Here is a 27,053-nt window from a genome sequence, read left to right as displayed (position 1 = left end):
TTGCGGCGCGCACGGCGGCCCCGCGCCGGCAGCCCCGCGCATGCGCTGGGGCGGCGCCTGCGCAGCGCCGGCCCCGGTGATGGGCAGGGTAGGGCGGGCAGGGGCCCGCGGGGGGCACCGGGGGGACACGGGGCGGTCACGGAGCCGTCACGGGGCCGTCACGGAGCCGTCACGGGGCCGTCACGGAACCGTGTTGGCCGGGAGAGGCAGGGATCGCATCGCCCCGGGGCTGGGATGCGCTCAGGCCCGCGCCCACCGCCGCCCACACCGCGGCTCCGGCAGCCGGCGAGTGCCAGGCCTGGCTTGCTTTTGAATGAGTGTCAGTTGTCGCGTAGCCCCCAGGATCGAGCCGCCTGCTGCTGCTGCCCTGCAGGGTCACACCGGGGCGAGGGCCTGAGGTGACCCTTCAAGGAGGGCAGAGTACAGTGAAACACTCTGGAGTAATTATAGTATCTGGGGCTGAAAGATAGGTCTCGTTTTGCTTCTGTTTCACTGGAAACTGGACTTCAGGTTCGGGCAGAATTCTGGGTACCTTCAAGTCCTTTGTTGTGACACTTCCAGACATTTGAAGGTGTGGGTGAGACACGGCACTGGTCAGGGGCTGTAAGCCAGCAGGCAGCAAAGGGTCCTGGGCAGCTCTAGGTGCTCAAACTCACTCAAATTAGACTTCTAAAAGTCAGTCAGTAGATATAAATGCACGTAAATAACACTAACAATAATCAGCTGGTTGTATATATTCATCTCTGATGCATATCAATCTGCAATTCATTTTGATAGAGTTCTTTACAGATGAAGTTCTTCTCCTGTGGTTCTAACCCCTTTTTGAGTGGATTAGGAAAATCAAGGTTTTCCTTCTAAGTTTAAGCTTCATATGGATTGCATCAAACCTGGAACAAGCCTGTAGTCCAAATGCTGCTCCTTGGCTGGGGATGTTGTTAAAACATCATCTGCTTTGTGTCACAGATTTAGCTGCTCTCACCCGCTGCGACGATGGACAGCGAGGTGCAGAGGGATGGCAGGATCCTGGACCTGATCGATGATGCATGGAGGGAAGATAAATTGCCCTACGAGGATGTGGCCATCCCTCTGGTAGGTGAATTGCTACGTATCAATCTGAGTTAAGGCTGCTGTGTTTATCACAGCCCCTTCCAAGGAAAGACACAGTGTTGTTTGTGGCGTACAAAAGGCTCCTGGATCTGACTCCTTCCTTGCCCTATATGCCAGTCATTCCTGTGTGCATGAGGACATGGATGTTTCTGTCCCTCTTCCCCTGACCAGTTGCTGAATCTTCTCAGAACTGGAGTGCCCTTCCCATCGCACTGTCCTGGGTTTGGCATCAGGAAGAAGTAGAATTATCCTTTCTCTCTGCTTCCCTTTGTGGTTCCTGGTGTTTGATATCAGTGTCACACTGATAGTTGCAGTCTTGGTTACACTTTATTTCCACTTCCTGCAATGTATTAAAAGAAGCTGAGAGGTTCCCATAGGTGTTTCAAAGCAGTCTTTTCCAGATACAGTGTTGCTGTTGGCAGTTCCAGGACAGCAGTGAAGGGCTGGCAGGTGCAGCAGGACTCTTCTCTGTGCTGCTGTGCCCAAGGCATGGCACCTCTCCTTTCATCCAGGGTACAGCTGCGAGGCCAAAGAGGGGCAGCAGGGGAAAAGCTCCTGCTGATCCCACAGAGCCCAGAGCTGAAGCTTCAGATCTCCCACAGTGATACCTTTCCTTAGCTATTTTGAAACTTCCAAGGAAGTGGGAGGTAGCTGAGGATTTCCCCTTTCCTTGTTCTCTCTGGTACATGAGCTTCACCCCAGCTAGCACAGATAGGGCAGCCATGGGGATTGTGGGGTGCTGGTTTCTTTCAGCACAGAGATTTCCAAATTTGTGACGTGGCTCAAGCTTTAGCCCTGCCACCAGTGGCTTTTCAGAGAGGGCGAGGAGCAGCTGCACAACTCAAAATCCATATGTACAGCACACATTTTCCTGCCAAGAGTTGGGCTTGAGGGAAGCGTCTTGCAGAAGTGTGATTCTCAGCTAAAAGAGCCCAAACCCTCCTTTGCTTCCAGTAACCTTTATTAGGTAAGCTGAGTATCATAAACAGGTTCCTTGTTGACAATTGCCTTCACCCTGAGTGGAAACATTATTGTTTCTTCCCTTAGAGCCATCTTGTGATGGCTTACAGTGACATACAGATGACAGCCCCAGAGAAGGAAGCCTCACCAACTAACAATAGAAAGAAAGGCCTGGCTGTGGATATAAAGATCCCCAGAGATGGGATTGGCTCTGATCCCATGGAAAGACCAGCATGAATTCACAGGGGACTTACTCAAGGAGATTGCAAAGGAGCAACCAGAAAGGCTGTGAAAGTGGTATTTGAGCCTGTCCTGAGAATCTGCCCCAGTGCTCACTCGAGACATTTCTGGGAACTCAAACGGGCATGAATCATTCACTGTTTTCAAAGCTGAAACATTTTATTTAGCTCACACTGGGATTTCCAGAGGTCTAGAACCCAGAATTCCTGCCCAAATGGTATCTGGCAGAATAGCACATGCTCAGTGTGACTACACCAATACAGCAAGACAGAGAACAAATAATAGAAGGAAGGAAAATGAAATCTCAGTTAAACTCTCCTTCCCCTTACTGTGCTGTGAGCGGCTCAGTGGCACACCTGGCAGGGGGTTCTGGCTTCTGCTGTTCATCCAGCACAGCCACACCTGAGTCCAGCACACAGACAGGAAGGCCTTCTCACCTGCCATAGGATAGTAACAAGTTACAGAACCAGTTGCCTGCAGCATTTGTATTCTTGGCAACAGCAGAAGCAGCACATTGCAAACAATGGAATAATTGCATTGTACTGTTATTTACTTCCTTTGCATTTGCTGTATATTCTCCCTCACTGTGTGTGCAGTCTGAGTGTATAGAAAGGCCCCAGGGTCCTGGAAAACAATTTACCTTTCAGATTAAGCACCATATTCAAATGAAAAGAATACTATTTGTGACAGGGCTCTGCAATATTTTTAAGTGGACCAGTATATAGGATATTTATTGTTCAGATGCACCCTCTGGTCTTGTTTGTGGGGTTTTATATCTATCCATACAAATAGTAAGAACCTGCTGCTTCCAGGAGGTGTATTACGTGTGGGATGCATTGTACCTGTGTTTTGTTCTCAGAATGAGCTCCCTGAACCAGAGCAAGACAACGGCGGCACCACCGAGTCTGTGAAAGAGCAAGAAATGAAGTGGACAGATTTGGCTCTCCAGTATCTCCATGAAAATATTCCACCCACAGGAAATTAGTGAATCAGTGGGATTTCATACAGTGGATGCAAGAATGCAACATAAAAATATTTTTTAGATGACCATTGCTATCATAAGCTGCCCTAAGGAGGAAACAACATTTCTGAAACTTCCAGATTCCAACAGTGGTTCTGCTCACAGAGAAGAGTTTTAAAATGCTTGTCTCTTGAATGTGAAATAGCAGAGGTTCTGACATGTCACAGCCAAGTGCAAAATGTTTCATGCTTATAAGATTATTTCATGTTTTTTGTTAAATTATTCTTAAGTTGGTGGCAATTCTGATCTTAAATGTTTTCTACACATGATTAAAAAGTTTTTACTGTCTCAAATTGCAATTGATTTCAAAGCTCACAGTGGGATTATTGTCTAGAGTTCAGTGTACAAAACCCAAATAGCTGTGAGTTGTTGCCATCTTTAACAAGTGTGGGGCTGAGGCAGGATGTGTGGGGCAGGTGTGAAAGGTTGGTCAGCAGAATCAAGAGCAGGGAGTAGCCTGTAAGCACTTGAATTCCTGCTCTCAGGATCTGATGGTAGTAGTGGACAGCATTTCCAGTGCTGACATCCTGGGAATGCTTGCCAGTGTGTACAGTGAACAGACAGTCTAATTGATGCTGAAATGGTGGTTACTCAAAATCATGGTCTTCTGAGGGATGGTTGAGAGTTCCAAGGAAGAACCTGCCAGTCCCAGTGTAGGGCCTCTTAAAGTGAGAGCCACTTGGATGAGCAACCTCAGATGGAAATGAAAATCCAAAACAAAAAAAAAGAAACAAGTAGGGCTTAGCTTCAGGCAACAAATTGTTACCTCTCTTTGTATTGAGATGAAAGGCAAGGCCCTCTTGATTTACCTTATTTTATCTCTGACTCTCAGGTGTCTTTTGCAACAGGTAAAAGCCTTCTGTTCTTCATGTTTCACTGTTGGACCAATTCCATCTCACCATTGGCAGAACTTCTTGCTAAGGAGAAAATATTTTGACAGAGTTTAGGATTACTGGTAGAGGTGAGAAAGGAGCTGGAAGGAAAACAATGTTTAAATTATATTCTTTTGCCAGTGCAGCAGAAAAAGCACTGGAGTTTCCAGATCCGCAGAAGTTATTTGGTGTCTTTTCTCAGTGTTTATCCTATTCAAAATAACAGGCCTCAACTTTTGCCTGGGTGATTATCAAATGGGACCACAGCGTGGCACACATTCAGTGAGACTCAGATTGCTGAGCTGCTTGAGGCTGAAGAGCTCAAGGTGCTTGTGAAGGAATCGTGCTAGGCACATGCTCTGCCTCAAGTGTGATCCGTGCCTGCACCAGAGGAGCAGCACACACTTCTCTGAATGAGAAGGAGCTGCAGACAGCAGGAAGAGTTAAGGATTAACCTGAGAATTAGCAAAGTCAAAAAACTTAATAAGTACAGCATGGACCAAAGAACCAGCTATGCAGCTGGGAGCTGTAATAGTTCAGCTCCTCATTGGATCATCACCAGGGGAAAAAAAGCAGAGCCTGGGCTTAATGAGTTATTTCTAATCCACCCCACGTTCCCTTTCCCTGGCCTATGTTAGAAGAATTTGCTAAGAAAACGCCAGGCAAAGCTACCACCCAACTTCCATCCAGCAGCCATCCCTGCTCCCTCCCTTCTCATCCCTTTACAGACTCCCCAGCACCCTCGTTTTCCCGATTTTGCCCCTATACCTTCCAGCTCCAATTTCAGACTACCTTTCCTGCCCCTGACAGTTGTCTTTCCTTGGCCATCTTCTTCCTCCCATCCAGCAAGGAAAGAAAAAGCCTTCCTTACTTGAATTAGAGCTGAATTCATGAGGTTCCACCAGGTCTGTGAGAAAATGTGGGAATGCCAGTTGTGTGTTATCCAAGACAGCAGTTGCTTGGGAGCCCAGTGGAGAGCCAGACACCTTGAAGTGGTACCTTCCCTTTGTCACAACACAGTGCTGTCACCTGTCTCCCGCCTGAGGTGGTGACAGGATTTGTAGAAGGGACTCTGGGCCGTGGCACTCGGGAGAGCAGGAGGGCCATGGGAGATTAGGGATCATCATGAACTCTCCGAAGGCAGGGCCCTGTGAAACCAAGCGCCGGCCCCGCCCAGATGCTTATCAGATTTGCAGACACCTACAACCATCCTGACATTCTTTGCAAACGACAAATAGACAGGCAATAATTTCCTTAGTTTCAACACATGTAGTCAAATTGCTGCTCACAGAGTGATACCAACCCATTTGTGTCTTTGATTAGTCATCCCCCAGGGCAAACTATATTTAAATTAAGGAAACCTGCTAGAATAGAAGGTGCCCCACCTTCTTAAGAAGAAGCTTCAGTTGTATAACCCAAGACTGGTCTTCATTTCTTGGCTGGTAACTTCCTCCTTTCACCACACCTACTGTTACTGGCAGAAGAAAAAGCAAGCAAATTGCTGTCAGAGCCAGCAGACACATGCCAGAGAAATTGTGGGATCCTTCAAATCTCTTACCCTTAGAAGTTCCATGAGGAAGTCCATATGCTGAGGCTGTGTATTGTGTTCATCTACCTTTTGTATGGGGTGAAAACAGGTAAGAACTCAACTGCTTGTTTTGAATGTTTTTGTCACATATAACACTTTTTTTGTGTTTTACGGCAACATGAATGTATTTGCTAGGGTTTCTCACTAGCATTATTTATTTTGGCAAAGCAAATTATACTGGTTACATGAATGTAGTCAGTTCTAAGAGTTCCAAATGGAAAACCAGAAGTATTTTTTATCTTTTCCTCCCTTTGCGAACATTTCTCTTATATAAGTACTATCCATTGACACCGAAAATGTCATTTGAAATCTTCAGAGAATAATGATTTCTTCTCAGGGGTGTCATGTATGACAGAGGCGAAGGATGAATTACCATTTATGAACAGTAAGCTCCATTTGATAGCCTCACAGCCCTACAAGAGCCAACCTGTGTAAAAATAAACAAATGTACTGCCTTGTGTTAGCATACACGTGGGAACAAGGCAAGTTACAGCTCTCTGCTTTGCAGGGAAAACGAAGAGGGTTAAAAAGACCCAATGTTCTTCTAAATACTAACTTGTGTTTCATTGGGTCCTCAGGAGTAATCTCAGGGTTGCCTTTGCTTGGTTTGTTTAATACTTTGTAGGAAATGCAGTCACAAGCAGTGGGGAAAGAGAATGCTGTGAGATGGCACTGATGAAATGCAGTGAGCTACTGAGGACAGTTTAAGAGTGGAGGGCACACCCTCTCTGTGGAAAAGGGATGGAAATCTGCACTAATGCTCCCGAGATTCGTGGTGTGGTAGTGAAGTATGCTTAATTGGGGAAAGTTATTGCTGATGGTTAAGACCAGTCTGATGACACACACTGCACAAAGACCAGGCAAGGTGGCAGGGGCTGGAGGAGCAGAGCTCCTGCAGACAGAGAAGTGGCGACACTCTCACCTGAGCTCCACGCAGGTGCTTACTGGGCGAGCAGCTCTGTGTCCCAAGGACCACAGCTGGGACAGCCACACATCCAGCCAAGTGACCACTGACCCACTGAGGTGAAAAATCTGTTGGAACTTCCCTTTGCAAGAGGACAGGCTGGTAAAAACCTCAGCTGCTACTTTACTCATGCAGACAGCTAGGTACCACAGCCCCAAAACACCAGCATGGCAAACCCTGCCTGTCCACAGGATCACCATCAAACAAAAAGCCTCCAAACATCATCTCCTAGAAAGGAATGAGAGAGACCAGGGGAATGCAGGCCTTAAGAGCACTGACTGCAGTGAATACCAGGAGTCTGCCTGGGACTGTCCCATGACTGCAACACTCCCACCTGGGAGTATATCACTTCAGAATATATATATATATATATAAAACTTCGGAACAAGTTATTCTGAAGATGCCTACACTGCTGCAATAGCACCTTGGAGGCTGATCTCAGGCTCCAAACCAAACATGTCCAGCTTCCAGGCAGGTACATGGATTTAACACATTTTTATGCTCCCTGCTACAGGTTCTGGGAGATAGAGCACCTTGCCCAGCAAAACAGTGTTTGCCTACTATTTTACATATCAGAAAACGGAGCAGAAGGAGAATGGGGATTGCCAGAGACTGTCTAGCAAGCTAAGGCAGGGCTGGAAATGAGTTACTAGCATGCTGGGTTAATGGCCATATTCATTCCCCTTTACTGGAGGGAAGTGGTCTGTTGGGCATGGGTTAAGTACAGTGCCAGGGGATAAGTTTCTACCTCACTTATTTGCTTGCAGAGAAAATCTCAATAAGCCACTTGCCCCAGTCATCCTGGAGTGTCAAAGACACTTCCAGCCATTTGGGTAGGAGTCACTGTGCTTAGCAGAAGGAAGAGCAAAGCCAGGATAACTGGCTGTCCTCATTTGTCAGTTTTTGAACACATGGTAGATGAGGCTGGGGTTGGCACCAGCTCACTAGAAGAGAAGCTGGCAGGTTTCCTCCCCTTATTAGCACTGATTTGATTTTGTTAATCAAAACAGAACCAATCTAACAGACCTGGTGCAGATATAACAAGGCCCTTTATACAGACCTTGTGTTAGGTATCAGCAAATGCTGACCAGCTCTTTGAAAGCACGTCTGTACCAGAAGGTTTGGGCTGTTCTGATGACAAACAGTGCTCCTCTGGGCAAGCCTCAGCACAGTGCAGGAGATACAGAGACAAATTCAGCAATCAGTGCAATCTTGCACCATATAGAAGCAATTCTTGCCTGGCATTTCTGCCTGTATTGCTACAGCTTCAGTGGCAGTAGATAATTAATAACACTATATAGTGCTACTATACAATAACTAAAATAATGCCTAGTTATTAGTAAAACACACAGTTGTGGTTTTTTATGCTGCAGTAGCACCTAGAGGAGAGTCACTGAGTCTCACTGTGTGAGCTGGTGTGCATGAGCAAAAAATGTTAATTTTTCTCAGCTAGTTACTTTGGGATCTCCACAAGAGCAGTGTCATAGAACTCTTGCTGCTGTTTCCCTGGAGCATCTTGGCACTGTAAGAATGAGCTGAGAGCAGGCTGGCCAGGAGGCAGCCACCCAGCTCACTTTTCCTCTTGGGAGCAGGGCCCAGAGTCACACTGCTCTGGGAGCTCTGAGTGAAGCATTACAGAGGCAGGACACCCTCCATTCAAAGGGCCTGGCAGAGGACTCATTTCCCACCACTCCTGTCACATCATTCATATGTTACCATAGGCTTTATACAGGAAGGACTCCATGGATTTCAGATGTTAAAATTTATTTCTAAATTTATGGTAGCAATTTAAAATATTCAGTTGGACTTAACTGCAACATCCTTTTAGCCTATTAACTTTTATTTCTGGAGCTCCTGGGGCTTCTACAAAGTAATTAGCAGAACTGTGGCAACTGAGTAGATTGTTTTATGTGCTGGGCACATAGCATTTATATCACTCTCATGCTCCTGATTTCCTGAGGAGGAGAAAAGGGAAAGTTGCTCATAGAAACTGTGAGAGTTTCATCATTCAGAAATTAAAATGCACAGAGCATTGGAGATTTGCTAGAGCATCATTACCTTACAGCTGCAGGTTTTCTAAACGCTGCTACCTACTGCACAGTCCTTTAAGCAGCAAAGATCAGGAAGATTCCTCTAGGAACTGCAGGCTGAACAATTACTGCAGCCCAGGACATATGTGTGAGAGACACACTCTCCCCCACAAGGTTCTTCAATAAGATTACAAGGATTTGAGGGAAAGGATTGTGAGCCAGGAAGAGGCTACTAAACCTGGGAGGGCCTTCATAAGCAGTGTCTTGTCTGGAGACAGTTATTCCATTCCCTGGCAGTGCCCTGCTGGAGACTGTATTGGGCTCTGAAGGCTCAGCTGGTGTTCTGCTGGAAAAGCAAAGAACAAAGACAGGCTTTCCAATGGCACAGGCCATCCCATCAAGCAGCACTTACATCAAATTCAGTTACACTTCAGCTGTGTATAAAGCTGTGTGTATTACCATCTCACACAGTCAAGGGATGCCCCATTTTGCAGTCTGGAATACCTGCAGATGCAGGCTGCATCTGCACATACAAATGAAGCACTGAGCTGCCCCTCACCACGACAAGACTCTGCAGCTTGGCAGCTCCAGAAACCAACCCTGAGGACACCTGTTTAGCCTAGAACCTGTCCAGAGCACCTGGGTGTGCTCACAAACCAATACAGCAACCATCCTGCTTGTCGGTCTCTAATACCTTCCTCACAGCAGTGAGATTTTTGGAGAGAGTCCCTGCCAGCTCCCAGCTGCCACAGGAATCTGGGCTGTGGTGTTTCAGGGAATGCTGCTCCAAAAAGGTGTGATTGCTCTCTTTGTTCCAACATGGCAGGAAAACTTAAGTTCCAAGGTAACTTTAGTCATGAGCATGACAGAGAGGAGAGGGAGAGAGGAGACAGGAGCAGCCCCTGTGCTCAGACAACTCACAACACATTTTCCTGCCCTGTGCAGGGCTAGCAGGTACAACAGGCTAAAGAAAACCCCTTGGTGCCAAACTCCAATTGCCACTCTGCTCCTTTCAGATCCTCGGGAGACATGTCCTGCATTCACAGCCCTCAGCCTCAGGAATGCTTTGATAGGCACAGAGCTGAAAGTGAAGCTGCTGCTCTACACCCAGCAGAACCCAACCTGTGCTGAGGAGATCCACTCTACAGACTCCAAGTACCTCAATGTGACCAAGAAAACCACCTTCATCATCCACGGGTACCGACCCACAGGCTCTGCCCCGGTCTGGATCCCTGACCTGGTGCGTCTCCTGCTTTCTGTAGAGGACATGAATGTCATCATTGTGGACTGGAACCAGGGGGCAACGACTCTCATCTACAGTTATGCTTCCAGGAAGTGCAGAAGAGTTGCTGAGATTCTGAAGAAACTTATAGATAAAATGTTGGTAAGCTGGACACACACTACGATACAGTCATTAAGGCACAGTATGTAAAGGGCACAAAGGAAATGCTTAAACCAGCAGGATGTCTGGGAATAGAAACTCCTCAAAAAGGAATACATTAATTTTTGGAAGTGCATGTATACTGCAGTGCCAAATCCTACCCTTGGACTTGGTACAATGGTATTTTGGTGCAATATTCAGTTTACACTCTAAGTCTCTACATTTCTGGGTACAAAACTCTCCAGACATGTTTTCCCATACATACAAACTCTACTTCCACTTTCTACATATCCAAAGGCAGCTTATGGGGATCAGCTACAGTTCACAGCTCCTCTAAGCTCTTGCACAGGCAATGAGGATGCTGGATCATTAGGATCATAGTGTCTGCTAATTCCTTGCAGGAACCACATGTGGGGCAACTGGAATTTTACTCCTGGGGCCCATTAGTGGTTCCTGTCCACACTTGTAGTCATTGCCCCAGGAAAATACAACCATTGCCTGAACTATTCTCATCACAGCTCTCTGAGGTACAGGCCTCAAACAGGAATGCTGGCTGCTCTGTGGGACTAGCTACACAGAGTGGAACACTCTGGGTGATGTTGCATTCCTCCTCCTAACAATTTTTTACTTTCCAAAAACGCATGACCACGAGTACTTTTAAATCTCAGATTGATGGAGCGTCCCTTGACTCCATGCACATGATAGGAGTGAGCCTGGGAGCGCACATCTCCGGCTTTGTGGGACAGATGTTTGATGGCATGCTGGGAAGAATCACAGGTAAGCCTTCCTCCAGCAGTCCTCTTGCCTCAAGGAAGGACAGCCCCGAGTGAGGCGATGCCTCGGCCATGGCTTTGTGCTGCAGGCCTTGACCCCGCGGGCCCCTTGTACCGGGGGACGGCGCCGAGCGAGAGGCTGGACCCCACGGACGCACAGTTCGTCGATGTCATTCACTCGGACACCGACGGTAGGTGACACTCCACCTCCTTCCTTTACACGGAAACCCAGAGACTGACTGGGAGCACGGGGAAGGGGGGCTGCTGGTGGGCACCGGTGCCGGGGGTCCTCGCTCCTTTGGCCCGGGAGCACAGCAGACTCCCTCACTGAGGCTCTGGGGCGCTGTGTTGCCCACGCTGTTCCCAGCACTCCCTCAGGAGCTGCTGGTTTATTTGCATTTCAAAACATGCTGCTGCTGACAGCAGTTACAACCTCCTGGCCCATGCCTTACAAGGACTTAGGAACCGGTAGAGGAGGTCCTGCAGCACAGTCCTGCCAGAGCAGGACACACCAACATCCCACCCCAGGGTCAGGCTGCATCCGAGCACGCAGCACTTCCAGAGCTGGTCCCACAGCTCAATGCCTTGCACAGCAGATCAGTTATCCCCAACCCATGGCTCCCTGCATGATGCTTCCAGTTTCCATCCCATCTCCTAAGAGCTAAACCTTCCTCTAGGGCAAATCTGGACTCTCCCTCAGCCCTGTCCTTTTCCAGACCCACCAGCCAGGCCAGCAGTGCAATGCCAAGCCCCCCATGCTGCTCCCATGGCCACCCTACCCCTAACACTTGGCTTTCCCACCTAATTGCTGCCTCTCTTCTTCCAGCCCTCTCAGGAAGTCAGATTTCAGCAGCACAGCAATAGCCAGGTTTCCCATCCCTTTTCCTCTCCTGCCCACAAGTGACACAAACCCCCACATTTTGTACTGTTGCATGCATGGACTTATTTAAGGTACTTGATACCACTGTTAAAATTACCCAGCTGGGTCACAACTGTTTGGCCTGCTGCCTAAACAGATGGATGACATTAGTATTGCTGTACAAGCAGGCATCCTAGAGCTAAATAACTACATTTTTTCCACAATATTTCCTTCTTGTGCTTTTTACAATTTAATATTCCCTCCCTGAGCCCTGGTATTCCCTTTTGCTAGGACTGGGATATGGAGAAGCACTGGGCCATGTTGACTTCTATCCCAACGGTGGGACCGACCAACCAGGCTGTCCACTTACAATATTTTCTGGTAATTAATCCTGCCCTGAATTGCACAAACCCTGACAAAATGTTTCCAATCAGAAAAAGAGGAGAAAGTCAGAGAATAATCATCACTGCTTAGAAAATACATGAAATCCATATTCTGGGAAAGCCATGGCAGCAACCCCTTCTCAGCACTGGTGTGACAGGGGTTTAGCTGATGTGCACCAGGCAGACATGAGAGTCAGAGTGACATCTCTGTCCCTCTGTCACAGTGCAAGTGGGATTAATCCTCTGTGCAAAAAGTCATCAGGTAGATGTGTGCCTTCATTTTGTGTCTATGTCCAAAAAATCTGTGAGATTTTTCTTTCTAATTACTTGTAACACACAAAAGCCCAAGGACTAGCAGTGGCAAGGACCTGTTCAGAAAACAGGTTCAAGATGAATGTGGAGCAGGCAGTTATCCCAAAGCCAAGGCACCTTCCTTGGCAGTGACAGACGATGCAGTCTGGAAGGCACAGCCCTAGTCTTGAACACAAGAAAGCTTTTTTCCTTTCAGCCTGGCAGCAGAACTGGTTTGATGAAAGCTGGCTGAAGAAGATACCTTACAGAAGGAAATGCAGTATTGTGAACTCAACCCTTATCAGACCCAAGAGAATCTACATTGGGGACCAGCCTGAGCCAAAAATCCCTAGGAAATGAGGCTTCACTCATTTTGCTGCTCATGCAACAACTCATTTTATTAGTTATGTCTTTCTGAAGAGTTTTTTACACCAAAATGGAAGGCCATGTGCAAAGCTAAAAGCAATATCCAGCTGTCAGGCCTGAGCTCAGAGAGGAGAGGAGAGCACCAGAGAACTTGATCCATAGTTGGATTCTCTGGAACTGCAGCAACCACACGAACAAATGCTTTTAAAACCAAAAAGACAAGAAGAAAAGCAAAGCAGACACAGGCAGAGCTGAGTGCACTCAAAGGGAGAGGCTGCTGCCCATTTACTGTCCTGCCACAGCCCAGTGCTCCCCAGTGCAATTTGTTGGGTTCAAACTGGTCAGTGACTGTCCACTGGTGCGTCCTGTGGGCATTAATCCCATTTCCCTGAGGCGTAAGGATCGCTAACAAAACATTTCTTCCCTGTACACGATCAAGGACTGCAGTATTTTAAATGTGACCACCAGAGGTCTGTTTTCCTGTTCCTGTCCTCCCTGACACAGAGCTGCAATATCACCACATACCCGTGCAACTCGTACAGGAATTACAGGAATGGCAAATGCACCAGCTGCGAACCCTTCTGGCCCATGCCATGCCCCATCCTAGGTAAGGATCCAGGGAATGTCAGCCCACCCTGAATACTGAGCTGCCTGTCATCACTGTCACTTGGAGGGTGATGTTTTGCTGAAGGACTAACACAACACGGTGCTTTGTAAAAGCATCTAACTTATTTCCACTGAGGTCTTTTGAGGTCTCTCAGGCCTGCTCCTTGTAATGTCACATCCTGTTATGATCTAGAACAGAAATCCACAGGTATAGGATCCAGAACTAGAAAAGCCAAAACTAGACTTGGGATCTTTGCACTAAAGTCAGAGAAAAAGTGAACTAATGTCTCTCAGTTGCAGAGTTTGAGGGACAGGGGCATGTTCTTGCTAAAATAAGATTTCCAAGTAAATTCCCAGCACCGCAAACCCCTCTGTGCTGTAAAAGGAACAGCAAAGGGGTGAACAAAGGGGATTCTGGACCATCTGCCCCAGCCAGCCCAGCCTCAGGCTGGCAGCTCTGAAATGTTGATGCTAAAACACCTGACACTTCCAGAAAGGAACAGACAAAGTCAAGGGGATGATTTTCATTCTGCACTGCAAAATGAAATCCTTCTTGACCACGGATAGAGATGTGGAAACAGATCAGCTCCAAGAAAGTGCTGAACAGTAACCAGACATATTCAGTCCTAAGCCTTTGGAGTACAGGAGGATGTGTGCCACAGTGCTACCTGGCAGCTGGAACACAATGCACTATTTCTTAAATATGTGCTTGTTTTCAGCCATTTAGTGGCTCACCTACCTGTGCAGTAACTCCGTTTCATTTTCAAACTGTCACCTGCAGGTTATTATGCCCACGAGTGGAAAAGCTATTTAACACAACAGAGCCATCCAGTGACAAGTATGTTTTTTGATACAGCGGACAAAGAGCCATTTTGCAGTAAGTGACTGAGATTCCTGAGATGATTTTTCTCTGTGCATTGCCTCCTTCAGCAGCAGCCAAGCAGAGATGGTTATTTGTGTTTTAGAAACTCCAGTGGCTGCTGGATGGAATTGTGTCCACCTGTGGTTTGCCATGACCTTCCTTACATGCAAACCTGTCCAGTGCTGGGAAAGCCAACTTGCTTACAGTTCTAGGAAACTGGTTGAGAACTTTCAAATTAAGTATAAAAGTTCCCAAATCATGTTTCAAAGCAACACACCATTCTTTTGTGAAAGTAATAGGTGTGTGGGAAGGATAAGAGAAAGACAGGCTGTACAGATGAAAAAGCCACCCTGGAGAAAAGTGAGAGCCACAAGGAGAGGGGGAGAACCTGTGGAAAAAAAGGTTTCACCGAGGTTTCTCCTCAACCCTGTGAGTGCCACCATACCAGGGCATGGGCAGGGATTATGGCCTGAGCTCCAGTGCTGGTCAGCAAGTGAATTCAGACTCACAGATCAAACAGACAATTCTGCTCCGTGACAGAGATGACAAATGACAGGTACAAAGAACAGAAATTGAGTGGTTCAGAGGCGGACAGAAGAAAGAAAAGACAGTCTGGAAGTGAAGGGGGAAGGCAGGCAGTGAAAGGCAGTGTGCTGGGAACCGTACAGAGAGGCCATCCGGCATGGATAACCCTTGCTGTAGTGCTCTCCTGACACCTCCTAGTGTTTCTGGCTGAAATCTCTGCAAAGGGAGATGGAGAGCAGGGAGGAGAAAGGGATTTTCCAGATAAGCTGCAGGGGTTGTGTCCATCCTCCACGCGCAGCTCTGCTCCCAGACAGGGCACAGCCTGGACAGCAGAGTGAACCCACAGGGTCTAACCCCACCCACTCTCTCTCCCCTCAGTCTATCACTACTTGGTGGATATTATCACATGGAACAAAAACACCAGGAGAGGCACCTTCAGCATCATGCTAGTTGATGAAGCTGGGAGGAAGGCAGAATCAAGAGTCAATCCGTAAGTCTTACTGGCCTGAGCATCTCTAAGTGTTCGTGCATCCCTCGGTACAACTGCATCTGGGAGGAGGTGACACATCCTCCCCCAGTTTCTCTGCTGATACTTGCTAGTGCACATGACTATGGGATTTCCTGGCCCTATGGAATTTCCACAGCCTCCCCCAGCACACAGCCCCTGACAGCCCAGCCTTTTGGTTTGGGCCCTTCTCTGTCATCTTAAGGACTGAAGTGGACAATATCAGCCAGCAGCACAGCTTCCCTAGGCTTCCACTACAGCAGAAGGAAAAACATCTCCCCCTCTTTCCTTCCTCTTCCAGGGAGTGTTCTGTTCTAGTTCCCAGTGCCCAAGACAGCTGGGGATTAACCTGGGCCTGAATATGGCTCATCCAAAACCAATTCATTCCACTCAGAGAGACAAATTAATGACTGGTGTTTATGTGACATGCAAATTCCTGATTAATCTTAACCACACTTCAGCCAAACAAACCTGCACAACCAGTTTTCCCACGTTTCTCTAAGTGCCTATTCCCTCAGCCATATCTGGTATCTGCTTGCACTGGAGCAATCAGCATCACTCCCATACCAAGGCCAGTGCAGATTTCATGCATATCTCAAGGTGCCTCAGTGTTCAGGCCTGCACAAACAGCCAGGTACAAATATCACTTGGGTCTAGTCCACTTGGGACCAAAGCAGAATCACAGGGAAAATTCTGGTTTGGGGCCAAATGGTATCCAACCTCTGTGTCCCCACTTCCACCCCAAAAAAATGAGGGCAGAAGTGGCTGAGCAGGTTGACACCTGGAGACCTGAATCCATACCCATTTCCTGTAAATCAGAAACTAATCACAAGTTCAGGCCTCCTCCCCCAGCCCTGTTTCTAATATTACAGTGGCTACATTCGACCCAGTGCTATTCCCTTGGTGACTCTCTGACACTCTCTCTCGTCTGCTTTACCTCTAGAGAAGCTGCTACCTTCCAGCAGTACAACCAAATCACTTTGCTCATTGGGTTTGACCAGGATCTTGAAACTGTGGAAAGAATTTCCTTGACATTTTCCACGGGATCTGTCATTGGCCCAAAATTCAAGCTCAGGATTCTCCAAATGAGGTTCCGCTCGCTGACAAACCCAGAAAGGTGAGTGGACGTTTACAAACCATTTCTGTTGGTGCAGACTGGACAGAAGTAAAGGAATCTCCCAGATTCCTGACCTGGTTGAGTTTGTGCAGTTTGTGCAGAAGAATTAGATTCTACATTTAATAATTCTCATACACATATTTTGGGAATAAATTCCTCTTTAATGTAATCCTACAGCTGAATATTTACTTGAACACAGAGGCTGTCATTGCACTGGGAACATGCCACATGTGATGTGACTGATGTGGCCTGACACCTTAACCTCTGCTCAGGAAAATGACCTTTGAGAAGCTGCCCAGGCCTGAACTCTGGGATGAAGGGAAATGCAGCTCTCTGGGAAGAACAGATGTTCAGCCTCAAATACACATTTTATATCCCAGTCAATTTCTATGGCCAGTGAAGCAGGGAGATTAATTTACTCCTGGAATTCCAGCAACTGGGAGCTGCTGGCTGCTTTGCCCCAAAGCCCTGACTGGTACCCACAACATCAGGAGGTACCCCCCAGGCCATTGCTGATGAGATTTCTACCACCTCATTAACCTCTGTCTGCTCTGCTGTCCTACCCTTAAGCTTCCCACCTCTGGAGGTTGGCAGCTCTGCCTGAGCTCAGCAAGTACAGAATCTCTTATGCTGACCTTGTGTGCAAGGACACTATGTGGACACCACACTGTGCTTTAAACTTGGGTTAAAACAAGGGTGGAAGATCACAGGGTAAGGAGAGTGAAGCAAAAAGACATACAGAGCTGCAGAACATGTTTCTTTGCATTTCACGAGGTCTGCTACCATTATCCTAGCCTTGGAACAAGGAAAAGATTGTGTACATCTACTAAACAAAGTCCTGCAGCTCTCCCTTGCTGCCGCTCCCTGTCTCTTCCACAGTCGCTTTCAGTCCCAGCTACACATTTAGTCTTTTTAAAAGTAGACACAAATGCCCTAAGTATTTAATCAGAGGATGCCCTCTCTCCCCGAGGAGGGGCTGCCACAGGCCATAAGCACAGTTCAGGACTTTCAACACTTCAACTAATCAGTCATCGCCTCTCCCCTTCCCTGTGCCAGGGCTAATGCTCATATTTCCCCAGTGAAAGCCCAAGTATTTCCTCCGTTTTTTCGGCTGAACCAGACCAACGTTTGGACCCAAGTCAGAGAGCAGTGGCAGAATTCCTCATGCGAGGAGCAGGGAAGGGCCAGGAACAAGCAGATGAACTGGAAGGACCACCTTGTTTGGTGGATACAGGTGTGGACTGGCTTAGAGGTAGGCACAGACTCTGCAGCCAGTGCCTGTTTGTTTGCTGGGTTTTTTGGTCCTTTTTTTCCACAAGCAAATAGAACAGAGTGGCATAATGCTCAAGGTATCCCTGTCTTAAGGCCAACCTCACTGCAAGTGGACTTGGAGCCAGGTCTCTTGAGAAGATGACTTATTTCACGTAGGCCTCCAGCACGTGGGGAGATGACAGAAAAAAAAGCGCCGTATTTTCACTCTTGGCCGTGTTTCCACACAGACCCTCGCTGTGCCGATACGACCTGGTCCTGCGTGAGAACACCCAGAAAACCTTCAAGCCCATCCCGTGCTGAAGCAGGGGCCGAGTCCCGCGGATGCTGTGCCCGGACGAGGCGGAGACACTTCACCGCCGTGTGGGGACTCATCTGGCGGGGCCCGGGCGCCTTCTGCGGGAACGAGCAGCGAGACCCGCTCTCCACGCACAGCGCATAAAGAGGCTGGGGAAACGACAATAAAACCACGGCAGCACACGGCTTTAAAGCGTGGCTTTAAAACGGGGGCTTAAAGCGCGGGTTTAAAACGAGGGTTTCAAGCGCGTGCCGGCGGCTGAGCCAGCTTGGAGCCCTGAGGAGCAGCAGGTCCCGCCCAGTCCCCACAGCTCCGCCTGCGCCGCGCCCGCCACCACGGCCCTCACGGGGGCTCCGCCTCGCGCGTGCGCGCCCGGCTCGGGGCGCTGAGGGCGGCAGGGCCGGGCAGGGCCGGGGGCGGCCGCGTTCGCTCGGTCCGGTCCGGTCCGGCGGCGGAACGGCGGCCCCGACCCGGGATGTGGCGGCGCCCGGCCGGCCTCCTGCTCGTCTTTGCGGCCGCCACGGCCGCGCTGTGGCTGCTGTCGGTGCGGCTGAGCGCGGGGCAGACGCGCAGGTGGGTGTGGGGGGCCGGGGCTGTGTCCGTCTGTCCCCCCGGGGCTGCCCGCGTGTCCCTCTCTTCCCCCGGGGCTGCCCGCGTGTCTCTCCTCCCCGCAGGGCACTGCGCTTCCCGGCGGACCTGGAAGAGCTGCGGGATCTGGCCGAGGCGCTGCGGGACTACGAGCGGCAGCACCGGGGCGCGGCGCTGGCCCTGTTCTGCGGCGCGTACCTGTACAAGCAGAGCTTCGCCATCCCCGGCTCCAGCCTCCTGGTACGGGAGCGCGGCGAGGGGCAGGGCACTCACGGATCGGGCAGGAGGAGCCGCAGGGACCCGAGCGGTCTCCCAGCTGGGCAGGAGTAACCCTCAGTGCCAGTACGGGTCGGGGCTGACCTGCTGGAGAGCAGCTCTGCTGGGAAGGATCGGGGAGCGTTGGTGGATGATGAGGCCGGGAGGGTCAGTGGGATCCTGGAGTGCACTGGGAAGAGCGTTGCCAGAAGGTCAGGGAGTGATCCTGCCCCTCTGCTGGTGAGGCACAGCTGGAGTGCCAGCTCCTGTTCTGGGCTCCTCAGGACAAGAGAGGTAAGGAGGAGAGGGTCCAGTAGAGGCCACAAAGACATACAGCTAGAGCATCTCTCTGATGAGGAGAGACTGGGAGCTGGGCCTCGTTAGTGGAGAAGACTGAGAGGGGATCTCACTAATGCATATAAATATCTCCAGGGGGTGTCAGAGGATGGTGCCAGACTCTGTTCAGTGGCACCCAGCAACAGGACAAGGAGAAATGGCCATAAACTAAAACACAAGAAGTTTCACTTCAATATGAAGAAGAATTTCTTTCCATGGAGGGTGGCAGGGCACTGGAACAGCTACCCAGGAAGGGCACAGAATCTCCTTCTCTGGAGACATCCCAAACCCACTTGTTCCTGTGTCACCTGCTCTGGGTGACCCTCCCTTGGCAGGGAATTTGGACTGCATAATCTCCAGGGGTCCTTTCCAACCCTGACAATTCTGTGGTTCTGTGACACACTGTGTCCCCCAGGCCTCACTCCACATTGTCCCCACAGAATGTCCTGGCTGGAGCGCTCTTCGGGCCATGGATGGGGTTGGTGCTGTGCTCAGTGCTCACGTCTGTGGGAGCCACCCTCTGCTACCTGCTCTCTGCAGCCTTTGGCAAGCAGCTCATCGTCCACTTCTTCCCTGAGAAGGTGGCTCTGCTGCAAGGGAAGGTAAGAACTGGCAGTTCTGCTGACATCCAGGGTGGCCCTGGGCCAGGCTGCTCTTGGGGTGACAGTGAAAATGAGTGTGTGCAGGGGATGCATCAGGCCTGCTGAGGGCACATTCTAGGAGCAGGCTGCTCTCTTGGAGCAAGCCTGTTGGCAAAGAGGCTGCCAGGAAAATCCCAGATCCTAAGGAAAAGCAGACATGAAATAAAGGAGTGTTTGGGAAGCCCCTGTGCTCCAGAACTGCCTCCATCCATGCTGTGTTGTATGCTGGAGGTGGTCCTGCTCTTGACTTCCTGATCTCTGGTTCAGGTGAGGTCTCATTTCTATCCCTTCTTTGAAGAGGGCTGGCTCACCATTGGGCTCCCATACATACATAATATTGCTGCTTTCCATCAGCTCTGAACTGATGTTATGCAGTGGCATGTTAGAATAAAACCTAAATTCACTCCAGTATCGTGGCCATTTGAATTTTACTGCTGTCTGAGGAGCAGGAATAATGTGGAACATTTCTTTTGGCAGGTAGAAGAGAACAGGAGCTGCTTATTTTTCTTCTTGTTGTTCCTGAGGCTGTTCCCCATGACACCAAACTGGTTTCTGAACCTCTCAGCTCCCATTTTAAACATCCCCATATCCCAATTCTTCCTCTCCGTCCTCATTGGTAAGGCCTGGGGACACAGCCTGAGGGGACAGTGTGACACTGCTGCTCTTGGTATCACTGAGCCAGGGAGGGCAGAGCTGGGACTCTGACCCTTGGTCTGTCTCCTCTGTGCTGCCCTTGAGCATTCTGTAAATGGGTGTCCCAAGTGCTGCAAATTTTGCTTTACACCTGGTTCTGCTACAAGCACAGACCCCTGTGTCTGTGTAATGGCTGTAAATTAAAACACTGAGTTCCACCTCAACATGAGGAAGAATTTTCCATGGAGGGTGGCAGATGACTAGAGCAGCTGCCCAGGCAGGGCATGGAGTGTCCTTCTCTGGAGATATTCCTGTGTCACCTGCTCTGGGTAACCCTGCCTTAGCAAGGGAGGTTGGACTGGATGATCCCTAGAGGTCCTTCCAACCCTAACAGTTCTGGGATTTTTGTGTCTGGCCTTGGGCATATTTGAGCTCATTTTCCCTAGGGGGGTACTAACAGCTTTTTTCTGCTCTGATTCCTTCAGGCCTTACACCATATAATTTCATCTGTGTGCAGACAGGGGCCATTCTGTCCCAAATCACCTCTCTGGATGCCATCTTCTCCTGGGACACACTGCTCAAGCTGCTGGCCATGGCTGTGGCAGCGCTGATTCCAGGGACCCTCATCAAGAGATACAGCAAGAAACATCTGAAGCTGAATGGGGACAAGCAAGCTCAGACACTCAATGGCAAAAAGAGCTTGTGATGGCTCAGGTGCCCCAGTTTTGGGGTGAAAGCTGCAGGACTCTGTTCCCAGGGGTTATATTCTGCATGCTCTGTGCCACCAAGGACAGTGGCAATTTTTAATCATCCTTCTCATGTCAGAGGAGGTGTCAGTTCTTATTTTTAATGAATGTTTACCTGTGCATGTACCTGCACGGAGAGAGAGATACAGGGGCTTTGTGAACACTCAGTTAATTTGCCTGTTTCATTTAAATCAGTCTCCTGTGCCTGAGGCTGTGGGGAATCAAAGGAGGAGTATCAGCATCCTGTGAGAAAGGCAGACCAGAACACAGCTGTGGAACACTGGCCAAGCACAGCCCTGGTGGCAGTAGGCAGGCCCTGCTCCCTCCAACTCCAGACAGATTTAGCATTTTTGGCCTAAAATGATGAGCCCTGTGCTCCAGTGCAGCTGTACAAGCACCAGCTCGAGAAAATAATGGTGTTCCAGGGTGCAGCTGTAGAAGATTCTTCTTTGATTCCCATGTTAAACCAGCACACCCTGCAGCACAATGCTCAGGATTTGAGCTGCCTGAATCAGTCATGTCAGAACACTTGAGATTGCTTCTCTGGTCTGCCAGTGGCTGCTACTCCCCATAAAGACTAAAGGGAAAAAGGACGGGAATGGATGTGCCTGACTGGCAGAGATTTGTCCTTGAAAAGCACCTTGAAACATTTGCTCCTGTATAACTAGGAGGATTCCAAATAAAGAGGTGGGCTCTGTCTATGAGAGCACAGAATCCCAGAATGGTTTGGGTTGGAAGGGATCCTAAAGCCCATCCTGTCCCTCTCAGGGGCAGGGACACCTTCCACTGTCCCAGGCTGCTCCAAGCCCTGTCCAGCCTGGTCTTGGACACTGCCAGGGATCCAGGGGCAGTCACAGCTTCTCTGGGCACCCTGTGCCAGGGCCTCAGCACCCTCCTTCCCCAGGGATGATACTCTGCTCTTGGGGTTTTGGTATTTGCTCTCCATGAGGAGATCCACTTAGAGGATAAAGTAACCTTCGTGGTATGGAAGGGGGCAGGCGCGAGACCCCAGAGCAAAGCTTCATGACATCATTCCAAAGTCCATGAGAACCCGGTCCCAGATCACCAGACCAGCCTGCAGCATTGAAGTACACTGGCTTTTTATTCCATGCATTGTTTGCTTTGATAGTCATTCTTGTTTCCATCACTGTACACTGGTCAATACAAAAAAAAAAATCAAGTTTGTCTCAGGAATCCACAGAGCAGGGAGGAGGGGATGAACACTACTGGACAGGGCCAAGATGAAATGGGTACTTAACACGACAGCGGGGAGGGCAACATTCAGCTCTGGGAGAAAATCTAGGCTAGTGTTCAGGAGCTGTCAGCAGCCACGAGAACTGGATCAGGGTACTCGGGATGCTGGAAAGGGAACCCACAAAGTTTACTCCGGCCCTGGAACGCAGTGTTACTACAAGGAGTAAGCAGGCCCACTTACACCTCTCAACCCCAGACCCTGCCAGGAGAGGAAGTGCAAGGAACTGCAGCAGAGGTGCCCATACAGCGACGTGGGGACTGTGTCTGTGCAATCCCAGGGAGGTGTCACTAAGGAAAGCCCTACATAACCCCCCCAGAGCTGACAGCAACCATCCTGGGAATGTGGGGGTGCTGAGCCAGCTCTGCCTGCACACAGCAAGGCCGTGGGACGTGTGTGCAGGGGAGGCTGGGGTGACACCTCCACTAGGGCTGCCCTAGTGGCATTCCCAGAGGGATGCAGCGTCGGGGGCAGTGGGTGGGAGCAGCAATGCTGGACTAACAGTGCAGTGACCCGGGGGTGTGAGGAGAATAGAGCTAAATGTGGCAGCCTGGAGGGAGCAGCTCTGCTTGCCCAGGCTGCAGAATGGGCCAGCATGTCCCCAGGCAAGGATGGGGAGGGATCAGCACACACCCAGGACAGCTGGCCCAGAAGGGTCCCAAAATCGCACACACCAAAGCTCTGCAAGCCCAGTGGAGCTTCATCCCATGGTGGAGCCTATGCAGAGACTGCAGGAACCCAAACCCCTCTGGAATCTGTTTGTCAGGGACTGCATCACCACAGGCTGGAGGCCCTGGGGACAGTGACAGGCCTGAGCTGGAGGCAGCTCTGCTTTGGGGCTGTTTGTGGGACTGCCCAAGGATACCAGTGCTGCCCATGAGTCTCCCAGAGCCTGCCAGGTCTGAGCAGAGCCTCCCCAGGGGCACAGGGCTTGGCATCCTCTGCTGGGGACACCCGATGGCAGCTCTCCGCCTCTCTTCACACCACAGTGTGTTACGTGCACACAGCTCTCCACTGCTAAACTCCCACACCTCGGCCTCAAGTCTCCTGAGTAACCACCTGCACCACCAAACCCCTCTCACCCCACAACAGCAAAGCCATCTCTGGCCCTGCCAGCTCCTCCTGCCACTGGCTGAGAGACAAAGAACATTGGGGAGGAGAAACCAGGGGTGGGAAGAGAGAGGAAAGGAGCCAGGAAAGAGCTTCACTCCTCAGGGATTCTGCCTCCGCCCAGAGCAGGGTGAGCAGGTCACTCCCTCTCCAGGAGTCTGTTTGGTCCTGCCCGGGTGATCCACCACATGGACCCACTGCCCGGGGCAGCTGCCCTCCTCCCTGGTGTCCTTTTGGATGCTCTGGCCAGGGAATCTTGTCACAGTTATTCACTTTGTGATCAATTCAAAAGCCACTCACTCCCTGACCACCCTTCCCACATTTCCACCAGTTCAGCGGCTGCCAACCACCAGCAACATGAGCAAACTGCAGCTCTGCCCACGAGGAACCTGACTGCAGCCCCCTCTCTGTTCTCTGCCCGGGGGTAACAGCATCCCTGGAAATCACGAGAGGCAGCAACTCCTGACAGCCACTGAGCCCAGCTCTGCTCCCACCCCTCCGGCGAGCAGGGAGAAGGTAACATCACACACAGAGATTACAATTGTGCTAGCGGTGAAGCCAACCTTCTGATCTACAGAAATGATAATAAATAATAAAATAACATTATAACTTAAGATCTGTCTGTAGTCCAGCTACAAAAATTTAAAAATATGGGATAATTTAACTCATACAATACTGCTCTCTGTATAAGTAAGACATTTTCCTTCACTTTGCCATGAGGCTATAAATTACCACAGTTAAGTTCAAACCAATATTTTAACATAAAATGTAAACAAACAAAGCAACAGAAGTACCTGTCCATGGTCCATTCCTGCCGTTCACCTCCGGCTGGCCATGCCAGCCAGCACACTGGGAAGGGCAGAGGGAGGGCTCTTGCAGGGGGACATCAACTAAGGAAGGGGGGGAACGTGCTCTATCATTTTGTTCTCTTTCAATATTATTTTAGAAGAGTAGTGTTTGAAGGGAAGGCACTATGAGTTCTATCAGAAAACAAATTTTTCTCATCTGCCAATGCCTCGGCCTGTCACATACCAGTACTATCCTCACTTGCACCTGCAGAGTTTCAGCTTGGAGGAGAAACAGAGGCCTTGGGGCACGCCCGAGACACAGCCATGCCACGGCCATGTCAAGATTCCCTGCACAAGGCCTGCCATGAAGGGCAGGCAGCTGCTAATGCTTCCAAGAATGTACAGTGAATAAGGAGACAGAGCAGGGCTGATGCTCCTAGCCAGGCCAGTGATTCCCAGTCTTCCCCCTCAACACACAGCTCTCTGCTGGTTCTCGATGCTGCTGTAGGTGAGAGGCTGCTTCTCCCAGTCCAGTCCAGGCGTCTCCAGTGTCCTCCCCAGAAGTGCTCGGGCTCTGCGGAATGTGCTTCCCACACTTTGCAAGTCCTTGCGTGGCCAACACTGAGTTGATTGATTTCTTTGACTGACTGAAACAGACAGGAGGTAAGAGGAGGAAGTAAACTGGGAAATGGCACACTGCATCTGAGAGAGGTTTCCCTGCTCAGCTGGAGGTTGACACTCCCAGAGTGAAGCAAGGACGGTGGTAAGAAGTGCTCTGATACCAATTCTCGAGAGGACGAGGTTAGAATACATTTGCAGGATCTCACAACAAAATGCTGATTAAAAAAAGAAACTAAAAACCCTTAAAATAAAACCCACCATTACATTCCTGGGGATGTATCGACTCAGAAGACCCTGGATGTTAGCACCTCGGTACCAATTTTCTCCAGGAACATGTCCACCTTCTGATTAAAAATGACCCAGCTGGTTATACTGAAAACACTTTGTTCACAGGTGACCCTACAGTCAGGTCTTTTTCTGCTTTTCCTCATTTGATAAGACTGAGTGGTTTAGTTCTCTTGATCTGTTCTCCAATCTTCAGGGCCACGAGGCCTGGTCCCCTGTGCAAGCAGCAAGAGAATCCCCCGCGTCTGTACACAAAGCTGTCCAGGCAGGACTCCCAGGATGTTTCTCCATAGTGTGCTTGCTTTCTGAACGTTTTTTTTTTTTTTTTTTGCAACAAGTCTGTGTGTCTATAAATACAATCCACTCTTTACAGTAAAAAGTGTTAAAATGTCAAAAAAATAAATATCCATGTTACAGTAACTAGATTATTCAATAAAATACATCCCTGCCATTCTTGATTGAAATGCTCAAAGAGAATTAATTTCATTTGGACATTTTCCAGAGATTCGGGTTATTGCAAATCACTCCTGGGGTGGGAAGGAGAAGCATCTTCTCTTCCTGTAAAGTGTGATGAAGGGGAATGAAGTGGAATCTCAGGGAAATCAAAATGCCAGTACCAGGAAGCTTTGGGGGAGATCTGTATTACCAAGTAGCAGAGCTGCAGGGCTTATTGGTCCTGACTGTGGCATCAGAACACTCCCCTTCAGAAGAGTCACAGTCTGATTCTCCAAACTGTGGTGGGTTCTGCAAGACAAAAGGAAAGGGGGAGACTTGAGCACCATTCTTGTACTGCACATCACCCACACATCCCAGTCTGTCACAGCAGCCAGGCAAAGGCAGAGGAGGAGAGTGGCACAGCACATGACTGCCCCACCAAAGGTCACTTGTCTCCCCTCAGAGAGGGGCCAGCACAGAAATGCCTGGTCAGAGCACTCCCAAGCGCAGCGTTAGGAGGAGATGGTGCAGCAGGCTCTGCCCTTCCCCTCCCAAACACTTGAAAGGCAGCAAAAGGAAGAAAGTCATTCCAGCTTTGTCAGCAAGGCTGCCAATGGATATGTCTGAGGCAGTTTATATCCGCTCCATTTCATTATCTATTTTTATCCCACTTAATGCAACTGCAGATCTGACGGCCTCCCAAAATCACACTCATCTTGACCAGCACATTATGTTCAGCTTTGTTTGTGCTACTTTTCCCCCACCCACTCTTCTGCCAAGCAGGAGGAAGATTGGGCATTGCAGCAGTTGCTTTGCCGTAGTACACCTACCACAGCATTTCCTAGGCAGTGTTCCAACTTTCTGGCCCTTGGATTCCTTTCCATAACATTCATGTAGTTTTTTTCCACTGAGTGGAAGGACGAGGGGATAACCAACTCACCTCACAGCTGTGTTCATCTGCACAAAGTTTGCCCAGAGACATCTGAGTCTTGACCCTCCGCACAGCACACTCTTTGTCAGAAAGCCCATCCGACTGCGTGGAGATTTCAATGGGGATCTCTGGAGTCTGGGACAACATGTCCTCCAGCTTCTCAGCCAGCTCATCCTCCAGCTTGGTGGCCAGCTCATCCGGGCTGTTTGAGTGGTCGCTTGTGTTCCCCTCCTCTCCATCCGACACGGAGAAGTTCTCGGAGCTGAAGGTCGAGTAGGACTGGCAGCTACTGATGCAGCGGTGGGGTCTGCAAACAGGGAGAGAAGTTGGGTGTTCACCTTGGATCACACTCCCAGGGAACTTCCTGGGTGCTGTGTTCACTGCTCTGCTACACCAGGCCTTGTGGAGTGCCTTC

At 49.6% G+C, this 27,053-nt stretch overlaps 4 protein-coding genes across 11 annotated transcripts in view; 3 read left to right on the top strand and 1 right to left on the bottom strand.

Moving 5' to 3' along the window:
• The first annotated feature begins 6 nt into the window (after nucleotides 1–6).
• Nucleotides 7–3,621, top strand: ANAPC13 (anaphase promoting complex subunit 13). Of its 3 annotated transcripts, none has more exons than XM_069024172.1 (3): nucleotides 7–88; nucleotides 964–1,089; nucleotides 3,167–3,621. In XM_069024172.1, exons 2-3 carry the CDS (start codon nucleotides 991–993, stop codon nucleotides 3,290–3,292), a joined length of 225 nt encoding a protein of 74 aa, XP_068880273.1. In that variant the 5' UTR covers nucleotides 7–88; nucleotides 964–990; the 3' UTR covers nucleotides 3,293–3,621. The 3 variants fall into 3 exon arrangements, with proteins under 3 accessions (XP_068880273.1, XP_068880275.1, XP_068880274.1); XM_069024174.1 differs by lacking the exon at nucleotides 7–88 and adding an exon at nucleotides 211–510; XM_069024173.1 differs by lacking the exon at nucleotides 7–88 and adding an exon at nucleotides 211–571.
• A 2,164-nt stretch (nucleotides 3,622–5,785) lies between these two features.
• LIPH (lipase H) lies at nucleotides 5,786–18,283 on the top strand. The gene is made up of 10 exons (XM_069024299.1): nucleotides 5,786–5,837; nucleotides 9,799–10,166; nucleotides 10,832–10,940; nucleotides 11,026–11,127; nucleotides 12,087–12,176; nucleotides 13,275–13,442; nucleotides 14,223–14,318; nucleotides 15,207–15,318; nucleotides 16,277–16,450; nucleotides 17,950–18,283. The coding sequence occupies exons 1-10, from the start codon at nucleotides 5,786–5,788 to the stop codon at nucleotides 18,020–18,022; spliced, it is 1,344 nt and encodes a 447-aa protein (XP_068880400.1). The 3' UTR covers nucleotides 18,023–18,283.
• Nucleotides 18,284–18,382: 99 nt separating this feature from the next.
• On the top strand, nucleotides 18,383–21,383 carry TMEM41A (transmembrane protein 41A). Of its 2 annotated transcripts, XM_069024886.1 has the most exons (5): nucleotides 18,383–18,590; nucleotides 18,692–18,845; nucleotides 19,637–19,798; nucleotides 20,315–20,453; nucleotides 20,956–21,383. In XM_069024886.1, the coding sequence occupies exons 1-5, from the start codon at nucleotides 18,493–18,495 to the stop codon at nucleotides 21,174–21,176; spliced, it is 774 nt and encodes a 257-aa protein (XP_068880987.1). In that variant the 5' UTR covers nucleotides 18,383–18,492; the 3' UTR covers nucleotides 21,177–21,383. The 2 variants fall into 2 exon arrangements, with proteins under 2 accessions (XP_068880987.1, XP_068880988.1); XM_069024887.1 differs by lacking the exon at nucleotides 20,315–20,453 and having other exon boundaries at nucleotides 20,956–21,169.
• Nucleotides 21,384–22,299: 916 nt separating this feature from the next.
• MAP3K13 (mitogen-activated protein kinase kinase kinase 13) overlaps nucleotides 22,300–27,053 on the bottom strand; it is a 70,664-nt gene continuing 65,910 nt past the window's right edge. For 4 of the 5 annotated variants that reach the window (XM_069024881.1, XM_069024884.1, XM_069024883.1 and 1 more), the window contains 3 exons: nucleotides 26,648–26,945; nucleotides 25,919–26,016; nucleotides 22,300–25,830 (listed from right to left, as the gene is read on the bottom strand). In XM_069024881.1, the coding sequence (XP_068880982.1) occupies nucleotides 25,794–25,830; nucleotides 25,919–26,016; nucleotides 26,648–26,945 (433 nt within the window). In that variant the 3' untranslated portion in view covers nucleotides 22,300–25,793. Of the gene's footprint in view, nucleotides 26,017–26,647; nucleotides 26,946–27,053 lie in introns of all 5 variants that reach the window. The other variant, XM_069024885.1, reaches the window with a different exon arrangement.

The sequence above is a fragment of the Aphelocoma coerulescens genome, chromosome 9 (assembly GCF_041296385.1).
Source record: "Aphelocoma coerulescens isolate FSJ_1873_10779 chromosome 9, UR_Acoe_1.0, whole genome shotgun sequence".
NCBI classification, from domain to species: Eukaryota; Metazoa; Chordata; class Aves; order Passeriformes; family Corvidae; genus Aphelocoma; species Aphelocoma coerulescens.
Note: the sequence above shows the minus strand (reverse complement) of the source record. Positions and strands in the feature narration are given on the sequence as shown.